We start from the raw sequence: 25,808 nt of genomic DNA, 5'->3' as shown, positions 1-25,808 counted from the left end.
ATTTCTTGGCCAGAACACAGAAAGCACTAACTCTGTGCTTTAGTTTGCTATTGCTGCCATACCAAATTACCACAAATTTAGCACTTTAAAACAACACATATTTATTATCTTATAATTCCCTTAGGTCAAAATCCCAACTGGGCTCAGCTGCTTCTCTGCTCAGAGCCTTCTAACACCAAAATCAAAGCATCAGCAGGGCTGCATTCCTTTGGGGGCCATACGGGAGAATCTATTTCCTCACTTATTCAGATCGTTGGCAAAATTCACTTCCTTATAGTTTTAGGACTGTGGTCCCCATTTCTTTGCCAACTACTAGTTGAGGCTGGTTCTCAACTTATAAAGGCCACTCACATTTCCTGGTTTGTGGACCCCTTCCTCTATCTTCAGAGCCAGCAATGGCGGGTCGAGTGCCTTTCGTGCTTTAGATCTCACCTTTTTCCCTTGTCACATCTTTCTGACTCACCCTTCTACCTTCCTCTTCTACTTTTAAGAGCTCGTGTGATTAGATTAAGACTACCTAGGTAATCCAGAAAAATTTCCCCATGTCGAGATTCATGACGTCACTCACATCCCTACAGTTTGTTTGCCTGTGATATAATATAGTCACAAGCTCCAGAAACTAGCACATGGATACTTTGGGAGAAGGGGGACATTTTCCTTCCTACCGCTCCCTAAAATTAAAAATCTAAAATCAAAAAATCTAAAAATCTTTAAGAAAATGAGTAAACCACAGACTGGGAAAAAGATATTCACAGGACATATTTCTGACAAAGGACAGATCCAGAATAAAATGCTTACAAATCCATCATTAAAAAGTCAACAATCGAATTCAAAAATGAGCAAAAGACTTGATTAGAGTCTTGACAAAAGAATTTATGGAAATGAACAATGAGCACACAGTGGAGAGATTCTGAACATCACAGAAGCATAAGTCAAAGTGCATCCATTGTAGCCACTGAAGTAAACACCTCAGCAAACGTGGTGGGATGCGGAGCAACCAGAACGCATGCACGTTGCCGGCGGGACCGTAAAACGGTGTGGCCACTTTTGAAAACTGTTGGCTTCCTACAAAGTTGACGTCCTCTGCTCTCACTTAGAAGTCTCGAAAACATTCCATTTATATGAAATTCAGGAACAAAGTGATGGAAATCAGATGGTGGTCACAGAGGCGGGTAGCATGGGGGGACTTTCTGGTCCGATGGAGAAGGTTCTCTGTCTCGTTTTGATGATGGTTACATAGGTGTATATGATTGTCAAAACTCGTTGAAGTGAAAACCTGAGCTCTTTGTATTTTATCATGCCTAATAAATAATGAAAATTCAGATATATGAGATAAAGGGATAATCAGAAAACCAAAATTAATTTTCAGAAGTAAAAAAATCCATTTCTAAATGTACATTGCCAGTGCGCATTTTAAAAATCGATGATGAGGGCAAGAATGACAGATTAAGGGCCTCCAAAAATCCTTTCCTTCTTAAAGGCAATGAAAACCCTGGCAAAAATGGTCAAAATCATTGTTTCAGAATTCTGGAAATTAAGCAAATGCTCACAGCACTCTAGGGAGGATTCACTGCCTCTGCAAAAAAGTGATTTGTTTCTACTTGTGTTTAACTTTAGTTTATAGTGTATTTCATCACTTCCAAGATGGGTATTTTTTCATGTTTTAATATTTCTTTAATAAGAGAGTGTCTTACAGTCAATAGCATATCCTACTCTAATGGCAGTGTGTTAAATTTCTCTTTCATAGTGCCATTTGCAACAGATAGCACGTTAGATTCAGTGAAATATGATCATCTTTCCAGTAGGTCAGTTCTACGATAGAATTATCTGAGCCTCATATTTCAAAATGCTTACTTAGTACCATAAATTTCTAATTGAAACTGTTTAAGTTTTAACAAGTAACATGTTTAGTACTCTTATTGTGTTTGATGTGAGTCTTATAAAGATAATAAATGAGCAATGACTTCTCTTTTTAAAGAGTTTTGTTTATTTTGCCGTAAGATTGTAATTTGCTTCCAACATGTGCACCTGCACAGAGAGCGTGGGGCCCACAGCTTAGGGCCAGCGCTGCAGCCACGGACGCGGCACATGTAGTAGCTGTGTTGTGATTTCATGTAGTCCCAGGCTGCTTAGATCAGCCGTTAGAAGTTCAGTTAGTTGCTGAGGTCAAGCTTATGGTCAGACACTGGATAGGGTTGTTGGCCCTGTGTTCCAGTCCTTGGACACAGGAACCCATCCAGCTCAGCGGTCCCCAGGCACTTAGGGTGCCGCTGTCGTGGGGGTAGGGGGGGAGGTAAAGGGGAGTGAGGGCAGGTTCATTCCAGTTTAAGAAATCACCTCCCTGTGACAACTGAAAATGCAGTTGTGTCCTCTGTTTGAGTGTCACTCACTTTTTTTGCTCTTTGCGTCTACTTGAACCAGAGAATCACCTAGAGCCTGATATTAAAGGATTCGTTTCTCTCCCATTTTGATCCCGCAGCTTGCAGTGAGCTGCATACTCCGTCGCTAGATCGGAAACCAAATAGTTTTGTAGCAGTGAGTGTGACCACCCCTCCTCAGGCTTTCTGGACGAAGCACGCTCAGACCGAGGTCATTGAGGTGGGTGCTGCTGGCCCCTGGGGCTCGACCACAGGCTCACGTGATCTTTCTTGGCCACCTGAGCACCCGCAGCTTCAGTGAGATTTATGGGAATCGTTGCTATTTTCCATGGGTTTTCAGTACATTGATGTTCTCCCTCACATTTACTCATCTGGGTGGTGTTTCCGTTTGCTGAATCCTTTAGTTATTGATTAACTATTGGCCAGTTATTTTTGAACAATGATCCTGTAAGGTCAATTGCCTTTTAAGAGGTGACCTAATTCTCCTGTCACATCCACTTGGCTTCTACTTTTGGAGAATTGTGCTCATTAATTAAAGTTTGGAGAGTGACTGTTAACCAACCCTCTTCTGGGGCATACCCCTGTTTTTATCGGTTTTTATTTTTATATCCTTTTGAGTTGTGGGTAACATATATACTTTTTACATTAAATGATATGTATTCTCCTTGGGAATTTTGCAAAAGCCTTTTAGGTAACTGAGCACATTGCGTGAGTTGTGAAAGGAGTTGCTGGTGTGAGATTCTGCAGAGCTCTGTTAGTGGTATGAGTGTCTGTGAAAATTAACCCCTTCCTGGCCGTCTGCAGCAGATTCACTGAGCTTTCTCCTCACCCCAGTTTTACAGTTTGGAAGGTAGACTCTTTCCATTCTCTTGCAATGGAGGTTCAAGTCAACAGTGTTTTCTAAGTCTTTTTGAGCACCGCTACACAGGAAGCACTGTGCTGGGTGCTGCGGGTGATAGGCCACCCAGACCCAGTCGCTGCCCCCAAGAGGTTGACCACCCTGTGGGCAGGGAGGCACAAATGAGTGTGACCACATCTATACCCCACAGAGTATGGGGTGTTGAAAGATGAGGACAGCACCAGGAGGATGGGGTCCCAGTCAGCCCTGAGGGTTGGAGGCGGCTTCCTAGGGCCACTTAGTGAAATTCTGGCTCCATGGGCCTGGAGTGGGGCCCGAGACTCTGAATTCCTCACAGGCTCCCAGGCGGGGCCCACGCTGCCAGTCTGGGGCCTACCTGCCGCAGAGCATGCCAGAGCTCTGTGGTGTGATGCACAGGCGACGAGGAAGCATTGTGTTGTTCGGAAGGTAACGTTAGCCCGTTCAGTGTATGTGCAGAAGGCACAGAAAGGAGAGCGTGGGGGATGCCTTGGAAAGGCAGGCTAGGAGTCTACAGCGGGCCAGTGTAGGCTTTCACGCAGTGGTCACCTGACCAGAGGTGTTTCAGGGAGGTCCTGACTGCCAGGGGGAAGGAGAGGAAAGAAAGGGTTGTGAGAGGAGTTCATTGTCGCCGGGTGCTTGAGCATGACAAAGAAACACCAAAGCAGATGCCTGGGTTTGGAGCCTCAGTGAAAGGAGAGTCGGAGGTGGTTAGCTAGGGTGGGTGGAGAGGGAGGCTGGATGGCCTGTTGAGAGATGGACCTGGAGCTGCAGAGGGCACACAGCCAGAGGCATGGAACCAAGCACAGGTACAAACAGGAACCGTTAACCATTTGGCCAAGATAGTTCACCACTGCCTGAGAAAGAAAATATGGAGCTTTGGGAGGTGAGGCTAAGCTGCCAGGAAATAGCCACTTATGATCTAGAAACTAGCAGCTAGTCCTCAAAAAGGGGATGGCCTTAAAAAGGCCAGGACTTAATTATCCCAAACCACAGGATTCTAGAAATAAGAAAACGACCTAAGCTGTCCTTTTCCTCTTCCTTCCGCCCTTGCACATCTCATAGAAACAACCCAAAGTAGTAGATCCAAATCCATGCCTCGTCCAAAGCTGTGCGACCAGGAATACACGTGGACATTTAGCCCGATTCCATTTTAAAAAACTCCTCCCATGAAGTGACAAGCCCTTACAGTGAGCCTGGGCAGAGCTTGCGCAGTGGCCCATTGGCTGTGTCTGGGTTGGTCGTGTCTGGGTTGGTCAGGGGCTTTCGGGCTCCTCTGCCCCTTCCGAAAGGCAGGTTTGGGTTGTCTGCATTGGTTTAAGCTGCCGTGAGCATTTGTATTCATCCAAGTCGGTAAGAATGTTACTCGTTCTGAAAATGTGGCTGTACTTCAAGAGTGATTACTTTAACCACCTACCTCTGTGTTCTGATGATTCTCTTTCCCATTCTAGGGAACCAACAATCCTATATTTTTAAGCAGTATCGCCTTTTTCCAAGACTCCCTTATCAATCAGATGACACAAATCAAACTCTCCGTGTATGACGTCAAAGACAGATCTCAGGGAACAGTTAAGTAGCACGTTGTGGTTCGTGGGAATCTCTTAAGTTCTGTAGTCATTTCAGTGAGACGTGAACATGGGATTGGCTTCATTCCTGGCTCACGGCCAGCTGATATCCAGACGCATCTGTCTTTGGGAACTTCTTTCCGAGCTTCCCTATTGGGCTTCTTCAATGAGGACCAGCCGGACTCCCTGGGACCTGGTCACTGGAGCAGAGGGAGGACAAGGGGACTGACGCTGGCTCTCCCTCTTCCTCAGATGTATTTGCTGGGCTCTGGAACATTTATTGTCAAGGATCTGCTCCAGGACAGGCATCACCGGTTGCATTTAACACTAAGGTTGGTTTTTAATTTGTTTCTTTGAGAGAATCTGGGGGCCCAGGGGTCAATGGGGAGGGGCCCTGCATCCTGTCCCTCCCAGAGGCTGGTCTCAGCGGGCACTGGTTGTCCGCTGAGGTGTGTCAGGCACGGGCCTGTATGGCCTGCCTGCTGGACTCAGACCTGAGGGAAACCTAGATGTGTGTCTAGTAACACTAAATGTATTTGTCTAGCACCCACCCCTCCCCTTAGTAGAACGTCAGCTCCCGAGAGCAGGGAATTCTGTCTATTTTGCTTTGTTGCTGTATCCTGAGCTTGTGAAACAGTGCCTGGCTCTCGGTAACTGTTTGTGGAGGGAGGAGGAAACCGCCCCCTACTGCGTCCCTGGAACGAAGATGGAGAATGTTAAGACGTCGTCCCTTCCCAAACTCATTTTAGGGGCAATTCCCACCAAAATCCTGCTATGGCATTCTTTTTTTTTTTTTTCCCAAAATAATGTAAAAATTAAGGAAACAGTCCAAAATAGCAAAGGTATTTTGACAGAGAGGGTTAATTCCGTGCTGGATGGTGCAGCATTCTGTGGCAGTGATGGTAAGGGTGTTGCTGGTGTTGGGTAGGACGGGAGCCTGGCAGCCGTCCTTGCTGTGAGTGGCGGACCTGACCTAGGGTGGAGGGAGGGTCTCAGGGAAAATGAGAGGGCTATTAGAGAAAATGTCCGGGCACATCATAAGCCAGGCATTAGAGGTCCATGTAAGAAGGGGACATCGTCCCTGTTAGAAGGAGCTGAGGTCACCATTGGACAGATGGTGTAGGGAGAAGGGCCTTTCTGGGCCTGAGACAGTGAGAGTCTCAGAGGAAATGGGCATTCGAAGTGACCCCATGAACATGGAGAGCCTGACTGAGTCCGACACCTTAAATAAAAGGCCTGGGGCTTCCCTGGATAAGCAAGATGGGCCCAGGTAGCTGGCAGCCTCCCCCCTGCTGCCAGAGGTTTTAGGGGTATAGCTGACTGGGGCTGGGAGTGGCATCAGCTCTGTCATATCAGGATTCAGAGGCTTGGGGAAACCCTGGGTGACCACGGCTTCCTTGGGGCTCCAGCCCAGGCCTTGGGGTGATCAAAGCTTAAGGGTGGAGTGGGAGAAGCAGAAAGGGGTACAGTGCCAGGTGAGGGTGCTCTTTAGTCCTGATTCTGAGGTGCATTCCCATCACACCCTAGGGCAGGGGTCAGCCAGGGACCTGAGTGTTGGCTCCTTCCCTCGGCTCTGCCAGGCACGTCCACACCTCTCTGTGGAGCTCTGTCCTCTCAGCTGTGTCCCTGTGGTTTCCTGTGGCCTCCCTCGCAGTCTGGGCATACAGTGGGTGCTGCCCGACCGACCAGCTGGCCAGATCCTGGCACACCCAGGGCCCCTCTGTGGCCCACGATGGCTGAGCTTTAAGCCAAAAACAAAGTAGTCACAAGGCCACTTCCCACAGCACATTGCTCATTGCAGGTCTGCTGAGAGTGACCGTGTGGGCAACATCACCGTGATCGGCTGGCAGATGGAGGAGAAGTCAGACCAGAGGCCTCCGGTGACCCGGTCTCTGGACACAGTCAATGGCAGGGTGAGTGCCACTCCCTAACCCCCGTCAGGAGTGAGATGGGCTTTGCCTCTGTTCCAGGGGACAAAGGGCAGGGCCTGCTCCTTGGCACTACCTCTGAAGGATGGGCCAGTGCCCCAGGCACTTCTCAAAGAGGAGAGAAGGGGCTCCCCTCAGGCTCTGCAGCCCTGGAGCCTACGCTTGCCCCTGCCCTGTGGGCCACCTCTGGAGCCTGGGTTGAGGGGCTGCAGTCAGGTGCCTGGGTAGGTGAGGAATGAAATGCGGGTTACCTGTGTTGTTAGTATCCCCCTCTCCCGACACACATGTGCATGTGTGTCACACCTGCACAGCCTCCCCGTCTCCCTAAATCCTTTCTCTGTCACTCTCCCCCGTGCTCTCAAACTAGAATTCTAATTGAAGAGCCCAAACATGGGTACATGGTCATATTGTCGAATATGGAGATACCTCGTTTCACCCAAAGTAAGCCTGGAACACCAGCTGTAGAGATATTGCTGGTATCTATTTTCCCTCCCTTTCATTTCACACATCGAAATACTGAAATACCAGGTGAAATGACTTAGTAAAAGACACATGTTCCTAGAAAATGGTGTGCGTGTGGGACATACCCCATGCACAGGGAAGCGGGCCTGTGGTGCCTTGGGCAGTGTCTTTGCTATAGCACTGGTGGTGGACATTAACCTGGAGCATTCTTTCATGTCTGTGGCCACCACATCCCCCGAGTGCTCTGGACCCATCCAAGTCTGTCCTCTTGTGCTTTTCTGTGCGTGTCACTAGATGGTCCTGCCCGTTGATGAGAGCTTGACCGAGGCATTGGGGGTCCGATCCAAGTATGCCTCATTGCGGAAAGACACTTTGCTGAAGTCAGGTAAATGGCCTTCTCTGTTGGTGCTCGGGCCCGTGGTCACCCTGTCCTCTCTGGTCGTCACCTCCCTGCTGCATACCCACGTGCCAGCACATAAAGAGTCAGTGATACTCCGAGGAAGGGACCACCTCCTTCGCTTTAGTCTTTCCTGTTCTGTGTTGGTCTAGTGACTGCCACCGTTACTGCCCCAGCCCTTACACGGGGCGTTACGCCTTCTGGAATGGGAAGGCTGCATGTCTCAGGGGAAGAGTTTCCAGGTTCAGTCACCTGGTGGGGCTTTGTTTTAAATGTGGAAGTCCCTTGAGATGAGCGTAGGGAGACTGAGGATGTCAGTACTGGGCGGCCTGAGGGGAGGCCCCCGCACAATGTGCATCTACTCACGCCTCTGTCTTTCATACCCCCTCAGTGTTTGGAGGTGCCATTTGCCGCATGTACCGCTTCCCCACCACCGATGGCAACCACCTGCGGATCCTGGAGCAGATGGCAGAGAGTGTGCTCTCCCTGCATGTGCCCCGGCAGTTCGTGAAGCTCCTGTTGGAGGAAGACGCGGCCAGGTGGGAACTCTCACCACCCATCATGCCTGCGTCATGCGCCTTTTCCCTCTGGAAGGCTCTGAGATGATGGGCATATAGCACCAGCACCAGAGGGGTTGATGGCGAGCCCAGCTCCACCATGAGCCTGCTCTGCAGCCTGGGCTCGTGAAACCTCAGTTTGCGCATCTGTGTCCTGGGTGTCCTGTGTGAGGACTTCACGGGACAACATGCCCGGCCTTGAACTTGGTACCCACTCCCGGCTCTTGCCCTCTCCTTTTTCCTCATTTGGGCTCAAATTTAGCAATAGCTGGTTGTTCTCCAGTCTTGTCTGCCTGGGTCAGCAGTTTCCTCAGGCAGGGTCACAGCAATGCGGGCTCCGGAAGCCAAAGGGGGCCTGTCGGGCACCCCTCAGCTCAGGGTGCATGTCCTTGGTCCTGTAGCAAGGAGAAGCCTGTGATATGGGTCAGGCTACATCTCCTCTGTGCCTTACACTATCGTTGCTGAACAACATTAATTATAAGCAGTATAACAGAAGCATGAAAGAAAACAATGCAGTTAGAATCCTATTCAGCTAATACAGCTATTTTTTAAAAAATTTTATCTTGAAAAAATTCAAATTTAGAGGAAAAAATGGCAAGAATAATAATGCAACGAATTACTTTTTTCCTATGCGTATGTATTTTAGATTTAAAATTTTTCCTTTCAGCTTTTCTATATTTGTATCTATATACGTAGCTACCGTCTACTTTCCCATAAATCATCACTCAGCTTGTTATAATTTTTAGTTAGGGCATCATTTCTCATTATCTACACTTGTGTGTGTATTTACATGTGCTAAAAGTTTAAAGACCATTTACTTAATAAGTACTTTGCTTTCGATGGCTGCATGTTTTCAGCCCAGCCGCATTGTGGGCACTGTGCTTGGTGCAGGGGCTTCTTGATGAGGGATACAGACACAGACTGTGGGTGACAGTCACTCACAGAGAGCTGGGAGACACACACAGGGCCCAGATGTGTTAGGAGAAAGTACTGGGGCCTGTGAGAAGGAGGAGAGTGGTCCCGGATGGCAGGCCTCTGAAATTTTAGGTGCCAGTAAGCTGGCACCCAGAGCATAAATGAGGAGCCACGTGGAACATGGGCAAACATCCAGAGGGGGCCAGAGCGGCAAGGCGTGGGGCTCCTGTGCATGAGCCCTTCTGAGGTGCGGGGACTTCTGTTTCCCACAGCCCGCCTGCACCAGTCTTCTTTTATACCAATTTTGCTAATTTAATAACCATAAAATGGCACGGCTTTTTAAAAACTTAAGATAATTCAGTAGATTCATAAAAAGTCTTATAAAATTTGTATTTGATTTTCCCTCAAAGGAAAATGTATATTGTATAAAAAGCCAAGTAGTGTCAATGGCTTTTAACAAAAAACAAGTCTAGGGCCACTCAACCTTCTGATTCCAGAAACCAGTACCATTAGCCAAAGTCTCGATGTTGGCCGCTGTGTTTCTAAACACATGTGCAGAATGCTCTTGACCAGCCTCGGGGGTTAGCTGCTGACTCCTGCTAAGTGAAGGTTTTGGGTTTTTTACACTTTCCCATTCCCTAGTTCCCTAAAATGGTTATCCCTTTTTTTTTTTTTTTTTTTAAATCTATGTTATGTTTTTGTTTCTCTGCTGATATAGCTATTATTTGCTGCTGAGCTAAGAAGTTTATGTTTCAGTTCCTACACAGGTTTTATTTTCTGGAGATAATACATTGTAGCAGTTCCTTACAGGCCCCCAGTGCCCTTGTGTTCTGGGAGGGTCACCGTCAGCTTGTCCTGCCCAGATGCAGAGGGGCTGCATTCCGAGCCTTCGCCCCTGGGGCCAGGCGGCAGGGGGCCGCACCCTCTCCACTCAGCTTTTCTCTTACACTTTACTTTGTCTCTGTACAAAGCTTCTCTGTACACTTGCCACACAGTTGGTAGTCTGCTTTTTGTACAGCCGGTCCTCCAAGAGGGGCCTGCCATGCACTCTGCTGCTTGCCCTTTGGCCTCACCATGTAGCCTGGGCCTTCCCCGGGCATCAGCATGCTTCTCCATGCCCTCTGCTCTCCTGGGTGGCACGGACTCCCGTGTATCTCCGGGGAAGTGAGATGGCCATGCCTGACCTGTACGTGTCTTGCTTGCAGAGTGTGTGAACTGGAGGAGCTGGGCGAGCTATCCCCCTGCTGGGAGAGCCTCCGGCGCCAGATCGTCACTCAGTACCAGACCATCATCCTCACGTACCAGGAGAACCTGACTGACCTCCATCAGTACCGAGGTAGGTACTGGTCTCGCCCTCACCGCGCATGCATGCGCAGCTTTCCCACCTGAAGGGGGCACCCGGGTCGCTCACACAGGCACCCTGACAGGCACTCTAATGGGTTTTTAAAAATAGATACTCACGTAGGTGTGAATTCTTTAAAATTTGGATTTCTCAGATCTCAATTAGGAAGAGAAATCTGCATTGCATTGAAAATTCTATGGTGTGATCTGCCAAAACAGCCACTGTGTGATGGAATTTAGCGGAGACCAAATCACAGGTCGTTCATGCTATTTCTTCATCTTAGTCTTAATATCAGTGAAATGACCAAAAGGATGTAGGCCATTTGCTCAAGACAAAGACGTTTTCTAGATTTCTCAGTTTAAATACTTGGTGGTACTTGTATTGAACATATAAATTATCTGAGCAGAATCTCTATTTTTAAGGCTCAAAAAGGAAAATAAAGCTCAGACACCTCACCTTTTCTTCTTGAAAGATGCCTTTTGGTTTTCAAAACACTCTTAAGGTAGATTGAAAAGACTATTCTTAACTCATTCCATTTTATTTTCCAAATGGAATGTTTTTTTTTTTTTGGGTGGGGGAAGCTTTTCATTACTTTATTTTCTATCTTTAGATTTTTTTTTTCTTCCTTTCTTTATAATGAAATTCCAGGGTTTAAAGAAAATCATGAGCCTTTAATGTAGTTTTGACACAGAATGTATGAACGTATATCCATGAACTTGGATGAGAAGCCAAATGCAGGAATGATGACAAGGTCCTGGTGCCCAGGTTTGGGTTTGAATCTGAAGAACGTATCTAAGTGTGTTCCTAAGAGAAGTGGCAGCATTTGCCAGAACGAATCTAGGGACCGTCCCACACTGGATGCCTGTTACCTGGGAAAGTCTGACACCTGCACAGCCTGAGTTCTCTAGAGCAGAGCTTCTTGGATGTCACTGTGTGTCTAAATCCCCAGAGCGCCGTGCTAATAGCAGGTCCAGGATCCTGTAACTCTTACAGGCTCCAGGCTGCCAGCACTCCCTGGGCTACGCCATATAAGTATCTAGCGAACAGTCTCCTGTGACAAAATGCAGAACAGCCATCTGGCTGGCCTGTGTTTTGTATACTGGCAAAATAAATTTACCTTTTTTTACTAGATGCAATGTTTATTTCTTCTACCCTTCTTGTTTTCAGTGTAATTTGTACTCCTTTTCTTTTCTAGGCATGGAGTTCTTTGCTTAATTAGTTACGGATTCTGACTATAGAAATAATACTGTGGGTATTTGTCACAAAACACCATCCAGCCTCCTTAGTCACCTGAGCGCATACTAGGGAATGGGTTTGAGTCTATTCTATGGGCCAGGGTTGCTGCTGCCTCGCATATTGCTCATCTGAGGGGACCCAGGTGACAAGCTGACCTCTTTACTGCTTTTCAGAATTGAGACATGTTGCTCTGGTTGACCGATTTCTTAGCTCTTGGAGTCTGGAATTGGAACAGACATTTCCTGGAGTGGGCCCATTGCTTTTTATAGTGCTGCTGACATGTGCTGCACAAAACCTCCTCTTTGTGTCAGACCTCTCCATTGAGGGATGAATCATGGGGAGGCACGGCACTGTCGCTGTCACCATCACCTTCTGAATCTGCCGTTGCCTGCTCCATTCACCACCCAAGCTCTCAGAACCAGCCTCCTGGCTGGCGAGCTGCCCTCCCTACGGTGTTTCACTCACCCACCACCCTGCAACAGAATGTGTTCGTGATCGACTCAGAGTTTCCTAGGCCACCACATGTACCCACTTTTTGAGCAGCACCCTCAAAATACCCATTTCCCACTTGCCACTCATGAATGGGTCCCACTCATGATGGGACCCAGTGATGGCCCTTGGCTCGTGTTTTGTTTCTTAGGTCCTTCGTTTAAAGCAAGCAGTTTGAAAGCAGATAAAAAGTTGGAATTTGTTCCCACAAACCTGCACATACAGAGGATGAGAGTTCAAGATGACGGGGGATCAGGTAATTTCCTGCCCCTGTGTGCCTTGTCCTGCGACTACCCCTCACCTGCCCAGCCTTCCCCAGGTGTTCTTCTGCAGGCATGCCTCAGGACCCTGTCAGACCCTTTGTTAAAGAGCACAAGCCCCTTCTCTTGTCTCTCCTCTGTCCAGCCTCCTGTTGTGTTTCTGCAGCAGAAAGTTGCCCTTCAATCACCCTTCCAAAGGAGGGGAGCTGATGTTGCACGTGGTGCTTCCAGCCCTGCATGGCTCCTCTCCGGGGGGTGGTGCTGGGTCCCAGAGGCCCTCGGCCGACCATGCAGGCTATGAGACTAAGGGAACCATAGCTGCCTGGCTGCAAGTTGAGGGCAGGGTCCAGAGCTGTGTGCTCATCCCTGTAGCTTGCATGTCTGCAGGCCCAAGCCTAGGTAATGCAGAAGAGCTTTCTGTCATTCAGATCAGAGCTATGACATCGTTACCATCGGGGCACCCGCAGCACACTGCCAGGGCTTTAAGTCAGGAGGCCTCCGCAAAAAGCTGCACAAGTTCGAAGAGACCAAGAAACAGTAAGTTCTCGAGAGGATGTTCATAGTCCTTGTACAGCTGTCTGATGCATCCTAGGTTGGAAAAAGACCTAAAATATGGCCACAGAAACATCCAGCTGTTCAGTCTGCTTCTGCGTGGCGGGAGGGGCTGCCTCATGGCCCGTGTTGCTCTGTGTGTGCCTGAGTGGGGGTGGCAAGGGCACTGCGTTGGTGGCCCCATCCTGCAAATTGAGACCCACCCTAAAGAGGTGCTTCTGGCGGCTGCCTGTGTGACTGCTGCTCGGGGTCCTTGCCATCCCTGTTCAGTTGTGTGCAGCTGGGGAGGGACCATTCCTTTCCTAAGGGATGGTGTGGTCAGCGTTCCCAGCTTTCAAAAGGCTCCAGGGGCTGCATGGAGCTGCTTACCTGAGCAGAAAACTGCTAGGTGGCAGGGTGAGGAGGGGTACAGAGCTGCAGTGGGGTCCCAGTGTGCAGGGCTATGTGCTGGTGACCAGGGATGCAGGTGACAGATCCAGCCCTGTCACGAGGAGCAGTGACCTTGCTCTGGGCTGACAGGCTGCACCACCACTTGTGTGGCGTGCTACCGGGGTGGAGGAGCTGCAAACAGGCTACTATGTGGGATGTGGGGGAGGCACTGGTGCCCTTCCAGAAGGTCCCCTGTCAAGCTGTAGTAGGTGAAGGACGTGGAGGTAGTGAGTGTAGATAGTTCCGTGAGACCCTTGGACTATGAGGTAGAGGAAGTAGCCGGGGGTCTCAAGTTTGGGGAGGGTGGCTGTGATGAGAGCATGTGTATGGACTGAGAGGGAAGGTGGGAGCAATGAGGAGCTGGGAGAGAATGGTGATAGCCTAGGTTCTGGAACAGGTGGAGAGAGGCAGAACCAGGCAGGCAGTCCCAGAAGGGACAAGGAAGTTGGGGCTACATGGAGTTTTTTCAGGTGGGAGGGGATGAGCTGAGGTGGAGTAGCCTCTGCAGAATGCGGGGCTGAAAGGTCATTCTCATCCCTGGGAACAGGGTGGGGTAGGGAAGGTGGAGCAAAGGCCCCAGGACCTCACGAGAGTCCAACAGGTAGCCAGGTGGAACACATTTACAGGGTTCCCTGGCTGGCTCTGTGCTGCTGTGGCTGGGAGTCAGGATGTGACAGGAGAAAACTGACCCTGGCCAGTGGGCTGAGGGGTCAGGGATGTAGTTGGGAGTGTCACTGACCTCGTGACCAAGGCTGAGGTGGGTAGGAGGACGGAAGGGACTGCACCGTGTTGCCACCTTTCAGGTGTGAGCACAGGCTGCCCTGAGCCAGGGAGCACTAGAGACAGGAGAGGGGACAAGAAGGACCTTGGAGGGCCTCTTTGGGGGCACCTTGGTTTGTCTGCACCTAGAGCTCTTCCCTGAGCCAGGTGACCAGGCCTGCCTGAGGAGCCACCGACTCTGGTGTTCCTCTGGGCGTTATGACGAGGGCGAGGCTTCCTGTCCCCACCACAGCTCCACAAAGCCAGCAGAGATCGCGTCTGCTGCAGCTTGCTTGTGGCCATGTTGAGTGCGTGTGCATTTTGATGGTGGCAGGGGGCCGTGGTGACTCATGGTGCGTGTTAAACTGAAACTTCTTATCCCCAAAATGTCTCTGAGATATTTTTCAAATATATAATAAAAGTTTATGCTCAACTTTCTCCTCATGTCATAAAATGACTTGTAGAAATGGTTTTCGTCATTGGACATTTCCTTAACGTACAGATGTGACTTTTCTCCCTGGGGGTGAGCCCTGACATTGCTGCGACAAATAAGCACGCAGGGCTCAGAAATTCATCATTCCTCAGCAAATAAATCCAAGTATTTTGACAAAAGATAACCTGGCTTTTTATTTTTGCTTTGCATTTAGTGTTTTCTGACAGATGCTAATGTGTCATTTTGGTTCTTTCTTTTAGCAGTTTTGAGGAGTGTTGGTGAGTTTTCTGTCTGTGGAGAGAGTGTGTGTCTGGGTCTTGCTCTTGTGCTGTCCCCTCCCCTGTGAGGTGCCTCACCCTCGGTGCCCCCAATGGCTCCTAGTTGTAGCCTCGTAAGCAATTCTCCCTTCCAACTGCAAGGCTCTTTGATAATGAACAGCCCATGTCCCTCTGCTGCTTTGTCTTTGAAGTCTCAGTGCTCACTCCAGAGCTGACCCCATGCTGTTTCTCCCAGGATGACGAGAGCCCAGCTGGCAAGTCCCTGGGGCTGGAATCTCAGGTCCACCCACTGGTGCCGTTGGGAATCCTTTCGTGGCTTCTTTTATAAGAATCTGGGATTTTTTCAGTCTCCACTTCACCTTCACCTTCACCTCTGTGGGAATGAAGCCAGCTTACATTTTTTTGATGCTGAATAGTCGATGCATATTTTTCAAACAGTGTCACTAGTATCAGTTTTACCAAGAATTACAATAACCAAGAGACTTTTTCCACTAAAAAGTTAGATGGCAGCTAGAACCCATAATGTCTGCTGCCTGGGGGTCCCTGCTGCTGCCCCAGACCCCCCAATCCTGCCCAGAGTGTTCGCCTGGCCAGAACAGGACGCTGCAGTGTTGCTGCTTTGGGTAACGGGTACCAGAGGCACCTCGTCCCTTTGGAACGCCTGCTCTCCTGGAGCTGCGGAGGCTCAGAGAAGGTGGCTGGGGACATCTGACAGCAGGAAGCCCCGAGGCTCACCCATCCCAGCTGGGGCCCCTCGAGCGTTCCCGGATGAGGACTGGGCAGCGAAGCATACACACTCGTATGTTCGCCATCACCCTGAGCAGCTGCTCTTTGGAATCCACTCACATCCTTCCTGTGCGGGAGGCCTGGTCGCTGCTGTTGGGATGTGGCCTGTGGGGACAGGGTGGCTGAGGAGCTGCTTCTGCGGGCGATGGGGGAGGACCTGTTTGTCGACGTGCACACAACCGTCCGTACACACACACGTGCACCTCTGCGTGCACCACATGTTACTCGTGTGCTTGAAGTGCCGGGGCCTGGGACGAACAGGTGTTTTTTAAACTCTATTTTGAGACTGTTTTTTTAAGACTGAATTGTCCCACAAGGCAGCTATTCATTGGAAGAGTGATGCAGATTGGAAGGTCACCATGTGCATGTCGTGCTGTGCCTGACTCGTCGGGCCAGGCGGGCTTGGCGCAGTGTGCTGCATGGGCTTCCGGCAGACCCACTGTTCCCATCGTCGTGTGCGGGTTTGCAGTGTGGTTTCTTTCTGGGGTGCCTCGGGTTTTGCTTTTTGCATGTTTACCCCATAGTCCATCAAGGGAAGGGGCAGGGTGGTTTCTTGGTGGGCCATCGTTGGGTCACCCAGGACAGAGCCCATCGAGGAGGGTTCTCAGGCCTGCCCACCGTCACCCCTGCCCCCAGTGAAGGTGATCAACGGTCCGGCTCTCCACCTTCTTCTCCTTCCCCTAACTCAAAAGGGCAGCTCTGAGGCTCATTCCATGAAGGGTGGGACAGCCACCCCAGCCAGAGCCCACGACTTCAGCTGTGGGAGAGACCTCAGCATTGGTGCCTTATGCTTTCTCTGCCCCTTTCCCTCAGCTCCCTCACATAGTCCGAGAAATCAGTTTATGGTATTGGATTGACTTGAGGTCTTAGCTGAGAGGCATGCAATTTACCATCTTCTTGTAGAAGGGCTGAACACGACAGCCCGGCTCCATGTAGCTGAGGCTGTGGGGCTGGTTCTCAGCAGATGGTAAGTCTTCTGGGCAGTGGCTAGGCCGTAGCTTTGGCCTCAGATCCCAGGATACACATGCCGCTTGGTGGCGAGGAGGCGAGGAAGGAGGAAGAATCCAGTTTTCAAAACCATTGAGGCGTCCAGGCCTGGCCTCTGGCTTAGCACGTTCTTCACCTCCTCAGGTGGTAGAACGTTATTTTTCAAGGTAGAGAAGTCCTGGAGCAGGGACAGGGAAGGAAGCCGCTGGGGACTTGTGGGGGTCAGACATGGGAGGGAGGACAACTCTGGGGGATGCGCAGGAGGCTGGGAGTCCCAACTAGCCAAGTGAAAAAGCTGAGGATCCTTTTGACAAAGCCTACGACAATCCCCTTTCCCTGTGATAAACCAGCCCCTTCTGGCATCAGCATACCCAGTGTCTCCACTAAGTCCTGCTAGAAATCGACAGATGAAGTGCTTAGGTAAAAGATTGTTGGGTGATTGCTGGGTTTAGTATCTGCACACAATGTACATACACGTAGAACAAATAGAGATACAAGTAGAGGTAAAAGACTTGCTTCTACCATCCAGAGAGAAAGGACTTCCTGAAACATACCTTGGCCCATCCTTAGCCCAGCCCAGGAAACTGTCCCAGCAGCAGAGTGCTTTATCCTGTGCTGGCCATGGGCTGGGGTGGGCAGGGGCTGCTATCCCCGTGCTTGGAGAAAGAAAGCCCTTAGGGCCCATTCTCATCCTCTCCAGCACGTCTTCCGGCTACCAGTCCATCATCTACACACCACAGGATGTCATCAGAGCCAAGGAGATCATCGCCCAGATCAACACCCTAAAGACCCAAGTGGGCTACTACGCAGAGCGGGTCTCGAGGGCAGCCAGGGACAGATCTGCCACCGGGCTCGAGAGGACACTAGCCATCTTGGCAGACAAGGTAGGAGGGACTGCCCTGCTGCGTGTGGGTGGGGGCTCCCTTGGGTTTCTGTAACCCCCTTCCTGGACACCTTGTGTGTACCCAAAGCCATCCCCACAAAGGGTGACATTGGGATGACCTTGAAGATCTAGCTTCAGATCCAGTTCCCACATGGCCCAGGGAGGTTTGGTGATTTGCTTGTGGTCACAGAGCTGCGCGGGGCAGGCCAAGGACAGAGCCCAGGCCTGTGACACCGGCTGCTGCTTCATGCACACATGTCTCCTGGTAGGTCCACAGGGTCACCAGGACAGTTCAACGGCTTTCTTGGCAACCGCCTACTTTGCACATTTCTACCAGTCTTCTATTGATCCAGATCTAAAATTTATAAGTGCATGTTCATACTGGGGGGCATGGATACCTCAGATACTTTTGATGGGTGATGCTTTTTCAAATTACTCAGCCTCTCTATGAACACACACGTACACGCAGATACACACATGCACATACATGCACAGAGATTCTGATCACACTTCACCAGTCACACTCACCTTGCTGAGGTGAGGTGCTGTTCCCAGTTAGGACACGCTACATCCTTTGCCCATGCTCACGGGGCACGCTGTGTCTTTTGCCTGTGTTCACCAGCACAGAGATTGGGCTGGGGATTAGATCCTCTGGGAAAATAAAGGTGTTAGAAATGAGATGGTGAGTCATAGCCCTTGTTGCATAGGGAATCCCCCAGAACCCACATGCTCTAAGAGGACCCTCTGCCCAGAGCCCAGGGCTTAGGTGTTAGATGCAAAAGATAAGGCTTTGGTGACTGACCCAGCGTAAAGCCTCCCCCTGGAATGAGAGGGGACAGCCCAGGCAGTTTTCGAAAGCGGGGACACTGGCCTCTCTTCAGGCCCTTCTTCAAACAATGTCAGTCTCAGAGGCTTCTCAGTCTTCATCCTCCTATCAGTGGGCAGGTCTTGCTAAGTTTCCGCCAAGTCAGCTATGTGGCCATAAGCTAGGTGTCCTGAGAGCTGCAGCTCCGAGGCAGTCACACTGTGGAGAAGGGCAGGGCTGGCCCTGAGCTCTCAGGGAGGACAGGCCTTACAGCCCTGGCCTGGGCTCAGCGGTGAGGTGTGTGTGCCCGCAGACCCGGCAGCTGGTCACTGTGTGCGACTGCAAGCTGCTGGCCAACTCCATCCATGGGCTGAACGCCGCGCGGCCTGATTATATTGCCTCCAAGGCCTCCCCCACCTCGACGGAGGAGGAGCAGGTGATGCTCAGGAACGACCAAGACACCCTCATGGCCAGGTGGACAGGCAGGAACAGCCGGTCTTCTCTGCAGGTGGACTGGCATGAGGAGGAGTGGGTGAGTGTGTCTGTAGCCGTCTTGCTGCCAGCTGGTGTTGAAAACATGAGGCTGCTCCCCAGCCTCTCCCCGGAGGGCCTGACAAGCCCAGGCCTCCTTCCTGGGGCCCCAGGCCACCTGAGCCAGGGAGGGAGATGGCGTTTTCCCACCTGTGTCCATCTGAGGAGCAGGCAGCTGGCTGGGGGTCTGAGCCAGCTGTGAGGGGCCGTCCCCTCCCTGGAGCTCTACCCTGTCCCATCTCTGATCGGTGGCCTGCCCCGGCACACTTGCAGCTGTGCGAGCTGAGGTGCTGGGGCAGCTGTTGAGGACTGGGAGATGCTGCCCTGCCATCGTGTTCCTTTGTTGCTTCCTCAGAGTTGTCCTCAGGAGATTAGCATCTCCTGAGGGAGTGGACATGTTATTCAACTCATTTGTCATTTGTGGGGACCACTGTTTAGAGGCCCGGAGTCACTGGTCAGCTGTGAAGCGTTCCTCAGCCCGCTTGGGCACCCATGTCTTCTAGGGTCCCCTGGCCATCCCTCACCTCCCCACCCTCACCTGAAGTAATGGGCTCTTTCCACCTCCTGCCATCCAAGTAGCCTCAGTCCTCTCCAGTGCGATGTTGTGGGTCTGCAGCGGAGGGGGAGGGGACAGCGCTGTGCCCTTCTGCTAGCGCTGGGAGGTACTGGATGTCCTGCCCGGCCCCCACAATGGGCTTTAGCAGCAGCGACCACAGGACACTACTTGTCCTTCGAAAAGCAAATACAGCTTTAATTGTGTTTGGGGCAAGAATTTTGTTATTAAAGAATTCTTATAATCTCATGTTTAGTGAGCTGGTGGCGGAGCAGGGCCAGTGGGGGATGATTGGGTTCGTGTTCTGTCCTGTCATTCTTGCTGGGAAGCCGACTCAAATGAACCCCTTTGGTTTGGAAGGAGAAAGTGTGGCTGAATGTCGACAAGAGCCTGGAGTGCATTGTCCAGCGGGTGGACAAGCTGCTGCAGAAGGAGCGCCTGCATGGCGAGGGCTGTGAGGATGCCTCCCCCTGCACTAGCAGCGGCTCCAGCAAGAAAGGTAACCCAGACAGCCACGCCTACTGGATCAGACCGGAGCGCCCCTTCTGCGATACCCCCTCCTCACCGTGCCCCTCCACCACGCCCTCTGCTGCATGCCATCCTCACCTGACCACACGTGCGTATGCGTCCACACCCCTCACACCACTGCCTCCACCTCCAGCCATGCCTGTCTGTCTGTCTGTCTGTCTGTCTCCATGTCCTCCCCCATGCAGACTGCAGGGAGGGCTGTCGGGCAGAGCGAGCATCGCAGTACGTGGGGTGGTGACAGTGACGACGGACGTCTCATAGGCTTCGTGCCCAGGGAGCCTGCCTTGCATCTGGGTGTTGGGAGAAGTATGACTGTCAGGGCCCTCCTGGGTCATAGGGCGACGCAGTGAGGGAGGGGCTCCTGGGCTTCCCTGGTCTTAAACCAGTCTGAGAACTTAACGGAGGCCGAGATCCAGATGCCTTTCCAATGAGGCTGTTTAACTGGTAGGCTCAAGGACATGGGGAGTGGCACAGGGACACAGTTGGATGAGAGCTGTTAGCAGGCCCAGCAGACTTGTCTAAAGGTAGGTTGTCACTGGTGGGCACGCTCATCTAGCAGAGGCACGTTGCTCTGGGACGTGTTGGTGAGTCAGTCCCATGGTGGTGATAAGTACTCTTGTGCTCTGGGAGCTGAGTAAGGTTCCTCGTTGTTACCACCTCTAGAGTGGGGATCTTTGTGGTGGTGGGACATTGGCAAGAAGCAGCGCAGTTCAGAGTCTTTTGTCTGAAGACACCGGGCGTCAATAGATACCCAGTCCCACATTTGGCCATAGGGCTGGGATGTGTGCTTTCTCGCCAGCCTGTGGCTCCCTGGTCCCTGCAGCTCAGGGCCTCCGCCGTTTCCTGTCAGAGCTGGAGAGGGTGACAGGCTGGCAGCTAAGGCCTGGCTGCACACCTAGCTTCCATTACCGCTTTGCTCTCCTTTGGGGGCATTTAGCCAGAGGAAGTAAGGCCTACATGTGCCTGGTTAGGTTTCCTGGAGCGAAGAGTTTTAATTTTTGAATTGGGCAACCTTCATTCCAGGCAGGACTGTGTTCCTGCATCGGAGCCTCTCGATAAGCCCTTCTGTGAGGTGCCCTTCACCTTCTCAGTCTGCCTGCAGTCTGTCTTCAGGGCACTGTTGCACTTGAGCCTCTGTCTCAACAGTGCTCACACCCTCCACTCATCCATCTGAGAGGGATTACAGTTTCAATTCTCCCCAAACCTGTGATTGGTTTCACGGCACTGTTTTGTCTTTGTTCGTGTTCTCGTTTGTTAATTGTGTTTCTTTTAAAAATTTCTGAAAATTCATTGCTCATTTCTCTTTAATACTGTCTCGCTTCTACTTTAAGTTTTTTCCTGCAGATATAAAATGTATTTCATTGTTTTTTTTTAAAAGCAGGAGATAGTGTATTTAATCAGATGTACTGTTGTATCCATAACTTAAGTCATTTTTTTTAGGCATGTATTGTTCAAATATAGACAAACTTACATGCAGTTTTAAAGTGATTTAAATGAGCATTTATTTGTAATAGGGTTTGACTTGTAATCACGTGTGCCATATGAATCAGTTGTGTTGTGATGATGGGAACATGAAGCATACATTTGAGAGAGTCTAACTGCTGATCTAAGAAATGCATGAAACCATATGCCACAAAATTAACTGCAGATGACCCTGATGCAAGAACCTCAAGTTTAGCCAGGAAGCTATCTGTACCTCGGCATGGCTGGGAGTGTCAGGAAGGGCCATGTGCTGTGCTCAGCCTCCTGTCCCCCAGGGCCAGAGCCAGGCTCTGTCATGATTTTTTTAGACTGTTCCACATCACTATGGTTTTGACCTGATGAACAGGTTGTATTCACACAGGAACAACTCTGTGCCTCTTTGAAAGGTGTCATCAGTTTTTGTTCCAATTCCATACTCGTCCCAGGGCCTTGGTTTTCATCTTTCACTAAAGAGCTGCCCTGCTTCTCAGCTTGCCCTCCTGCAAACCTGATCAGAGCCTTGCCTGGTGAGCAGGAGTCACCCAGAGCCAGGCTCCACAGGACCCGCCCACAAGTCCCTGCCAGCTGGCACCACAGAGGCTCCATAAACCTCTCTCCTCCCCGTGTTCCCCACAAGCACCCCACACCCCTTCTGTACCCTGCCTGCCACCTTCCATCCTTCCATCACTTTCCACATGCACACCCTCTTGTTCTCCTCATCCCTAAGAGCCATTCAAACCCGGACCAGGTTGTTCTTGACCTGAGATCTGTGGGTCAAACCCAGGCCATGTGCCCTGAGATTAGGTGCTAGAATGAGAGAAAGTCCATAGTGGTCATCTGGTGTCATGGAACTCTGTCACCTAAGACAAGTCACAAGCACCTGGCCCAGGAGTACCCACGGAGACCATCCCTTGCCCCCCTGAGCAAAAGATATGTGTACCCAGCTGGGTTTAACCCTGGTGCCATCTCAGGAGGGGCCTCAACCCACTGTCTGGGGTCACCACAGAAGATCGTGGAAACAGGCTCCAGACCTTCTTCCTCTTTCAGACCAGAGTCTTCAAGGAAGGGTTTAGGCAGAAGCAGAAACCTATTATCTTTGGCAAGGCCTGGGGTGATTCTGACTAGTCAGACAGATGCTTAAGAATCCCTACTCTGCTGCTCACACCTCTGGGGTCGCTTTCTTTGTCAGGTAGATGGCTCTAATGGAGAGTGTGAGGCTGGCAGTTTTACTCTTGTTTCTGTCTCCCTTGCCAGGAGAAGAGGTCATTCCCAAAGATGACGAGGGGAAGGTCCCTCGCCACCCCTTCTGGACAGTCCCATGGGTTGTGAAAGTCTCTGCAAAGCTGGTCCTGGCTATTCTTGGGGATCCCAAACTACCTATTTCAGTATCCTGCAGACATTTTTTGACCCAAAAAGTTTAGATAATAAAATAAAATAAGCTTTTACTCCAGTGTAAATGATCCCTTTTCAAACTCGTTTTCTTTTTGGTGGCACACCCAGTTAGCCAAGGTATTTAGAGTTTTTAAGGGAAATATGAAATTGAAATGAGTACTTTCCAAAGTGACTCAGTGTAGGTGACAGCAAATTAAAATTGGTACTCTTTGCGGGACCTGGAAGGATGTTCTAATTCTAGACTTCCCCCAAATCATAAAAGTTTGTTATCTGGCTTCAATTTGAAAGAGTGGCATAGATATTTATGAAATATTGGTTTCATCACTGGTCCTCCCTTTGGATCTCAGTGGTCAGTCTCGCCCAGGGTCTACCAGTCGTTAGGGTGGTGGCTCTGTGCTGGGAATATGCCATTGACCAGTCAGCCTCTCTCATTTCAAATTTGCTTCCAGATGTTGCAGGCCAACGTGGGGCTCCACCACATACAGTATGGTGGATATGCACTTCATCACATCATCATGTGTGGGTAGGCTCACCCCCGAAGAGCACTTTATGTTGACGTTTGAGCAGCATGAATGTTTATGCCCGCCAGTCGGGCTGTGTTTACTGCCGAGGGGCTCAGCTGCCTCGGAGCGGCTCGAGCGCCTCCGTGTGGCTGGCTAGAGAAGAGGCCAGCCCTACCTCTTCTCTGTGCAGGTTAGCCACCTCACTGCAAGCTGCTGATGCAGCTGCTCTAAGCGTTGAGTTGTTGGTGTTTGAACTGTGTGCTGCTTCTTAATCATCGTGTCACCTCCGTTTCTGTGCAGATTGCAGCCCCCCTCCTGAAGAGGCCAGCCCAGGTACGTGGTTCCCGCTGAAGGCTCCGCAGAGGTCTCTGAACGCTCAGCCAGCGTTTGTAGCCACATCTCAAAGGCTGCCTTCTGCTCCCAGAGCTAGGGAAATATTTTAGGAGTTTCTTCGTTGTGAGGCATGTAGCAACTCTTCTGAGGTTTGGTGTGGGACTCCTTGGGCTGGGGATGGCGGCCTGAAGCAGGCCGCCCCAAGCACTTTTTCCACTTACCCATCCTAAGGCCTTTACAGAGGATTAATGTCCATAACGCTTAGGCCTCCTGACGTGAGTGGCCTGGTTTGGAGTGGTCACATTTGTAAAGGATGCTTCCTGTGATTGCACCTGCACTTGTGAGCATCACATGGATGGCACCCGTGATCACAAAGCACCTTCTCTTCCAAGTCTGGATGCGTCTGTAGATTCTTGTCAGGCATTGCTGTAGGCTTCAGTTGGAGTTAGCATTGGTGGTGGGACTTTGTTGCTGCATCTGCATATAGAAATCAATGTTCATGGCTACAGCCCAAGGAGTTGGCAGACTACAGCTCTGAGCTGGGTCCTGCCCAGCGCCTGCTCTTGTAAATAGTTTCACTAGAAACTAGTTGTGCCCATGTGTTCACATATTATCTCTGGCTACTTTTGTGGTGCCTGGGCTAGAGTCCAGTAGGTACCATGGAGACCCTGTGGCTGTCGAAGCCTAGAACAGGGGTCCCCATCCCCTGGCCCACAGACCTATACTTGTCCCTGGCCTGTTAGGAACCAGGCTGCACAGCAGAAGGTGAGCAGTGAGTGAGCAAGCGAAGCTTCATTTGTGTTTGCAGCCGCTCCCCAGCGCTAGCATCACCGCCTCAGCTCCACCTTAGATCATCAGGCATTAGATTCTCATAGGAGTACTGGTCCCTGGTGCCAAAAAGGTTGAGGAATGCTGGCCTAGAATATTTACTGTCTGGCCCTTGATGAAAAGAGTGTGCTGACACCTACTCTAGTTCATAGTGAGTTTCCCGGATATGGCTGTGGCTTCCCCAGAGTGAACCTGAGACCCTCAGATATGTTTCTTCTAAACTCCAAAAAATAGCTGCATGGTCCCTGATGATCACATGTTTCTGACCAGATGTAAATGTGAGATAGCAGGATACCTGCTTTGTATTTGGAAGGCAGCAAATTGGTGAGCGTGAAATGCACCAGACTATTCCTGTGGCCTCTCAGCTCACACAGCACCCTGATTCCAGCTCGGGGACTGGGCTAACTGCTGGCCGCAACCCCAGAACCCTGACATTGGCTCATCAGTGGGCTAATCTGATAGGGTACATCACATGCCCCAATTTGCTTTCAGCCCCATTACAGTTCCTCTTTCCCCAAAAAGTCAGTGTGGGGTCCCCAACCCCCTGGATCCTCAGGGCCACAGAGGCCTCAGCAGACATACAAGTCGTTCCTTGATTCTGGCCCATACCTCTCCTTCGCCCTCGCCTCTTCCTCTGGGCTACCAGTTCTCAGCTCACCTCCAGGGTGGGTCAGTGCCTTCATGCTGAGCTGGTTTCCTGGAGCCTTGAGGTGGGAGTCCAGACCACATCCAGTAGTCAGGACCCAGAACAGGGCGGTGGTGTCAGAAGCCCGTCCCTTGAAAGCTCGGGGTCTCCTCCACTTAGTGTCTGTAGAACTGATGAGAAAACTGTGGGCTCCCAGGCAGGCAGCACACAGACAGTGCATGGCTTCCAGGCCTTTCCTGTCTTGTGTCAGCTCTGTCCTTTCCAGAAGCATTGGTGGCTTGTCCAGAGTTGATGTCAAATGGATTGGAAGTGTCCCTGCCAGGAGTACCTTTGGCTTTTCCTGCAGAACTTTATTAAATCTGGGTTAAAACACATACTTTCTCTCTTTCTCCCTTTCAACCTTTCCCCTTCCCTTCCTTTCCTGTTAATGAGGGGAAAAATGCAAAAGTTTGGCGCATGGATTGGCTGCCACAGTGAATGCTATAGGTTAGCAGCTAGAGAGGGAGCTTGCACCAGATGTGAGTTGGTGGCATAGCTGAGGACACCTTTCAGCCTCTGCTGTGTTTTTTGTAGCTGGACTTTCTTGATGAAGGAAGCAGAATATCCATCCCTTCACCAACCCTGACATCCTAGGTGCCTTTACTTAGCTGAATGTCCTGTGTTTAGAAGTTTTATTTCAGATTTTTTCCTCATATTGACCCAAAATCCGCCACCC

General features: G+C 50.6%; 1 protein-coding gene across 6 annotated transcripts in view; it reads left to right on the top strand.

The window, feature by feature from the left end:
* Window positions 1–25,808, top strand: part of INPP4A (inositol polyphosphate-4-phosphatase type I A) — an 88,610-nt gene that overhangs the window by 34,207 nt on the left and 28,595 nt on the right. For 3 of the 6 annotated variants that reach the window (XM_015587424.2, XM_006909420.3, XM_025045026.1), the window contains exons 5-17: window positions 2,480–2,598; window positions 4,707–4,823; window positions 5,073–5,152; window positions 6,622–6,733; window positions 7,505–7,595; window positions 7,999–8,146; window positions 10,285–10,415; window positions 12,298–12,402; window positions 12,835–12,943; window positions 17,331–17,514; window positions 18,632–18,850; window positions 19,763–20,018; window positions 23,587–23,619. In XM_015587424.2, coding sequence (XP_015442910.1) covers window positions 2,480–2,598; window positions 4,707–4,823; window positions 5,073–5,152; window positions 6,622–6,733; window positions 7,505–7,595; window positions 7,999–8,146; window positions 10,285–10,415; window positions 12,298–12,402; window positions 12,835–12,943; window positions 17,331–17,514; window positions 18,632–18,850; window positions 19,763–20,018; window positions 23,587–23,619 — 1,704 coding nt within the window. The remainder of the gene's footprint in view (window positions 1–2,479; window positions 2,599–4,706; window positions 4,824–5,072; window positions 5,153–6,621; window positions 6,734–7,504; window positions 7,596–7,998; window positions 8,147–10,284; window positions 10,416–12,297; window positions 12,403–12,834; window positions 12,944–17,330; window positions 17,515–18,631; window positions 18,851–19,762; window positions 20,019–23,586; window positions 23,620–25,808) is intronic. The other 3 variants (XM_025045027.1, XM_015587426.2, XM_025045028.1) reach the window with 3 other exon arrangements.

Source organism: Pteropus alecto, unplaced genomic scaffold (genome assembly GCF_000325575.1).
Source record: "Pteropus alecto unplaced genomic scaffold, ASM32557v1 scaffold223, whole genome shotgun sequence".
Lineage (NCBI taxonomy): Eukaryota > Metazoa > Chordata > Mammalia > Chiroptera > Pteropodidae > Pteropus > Pteropus alecto.
Note: the sequence above shows the minus strand (reverse complement) of the source record. Positions and strands in the feature narration are given on the sequence as shown.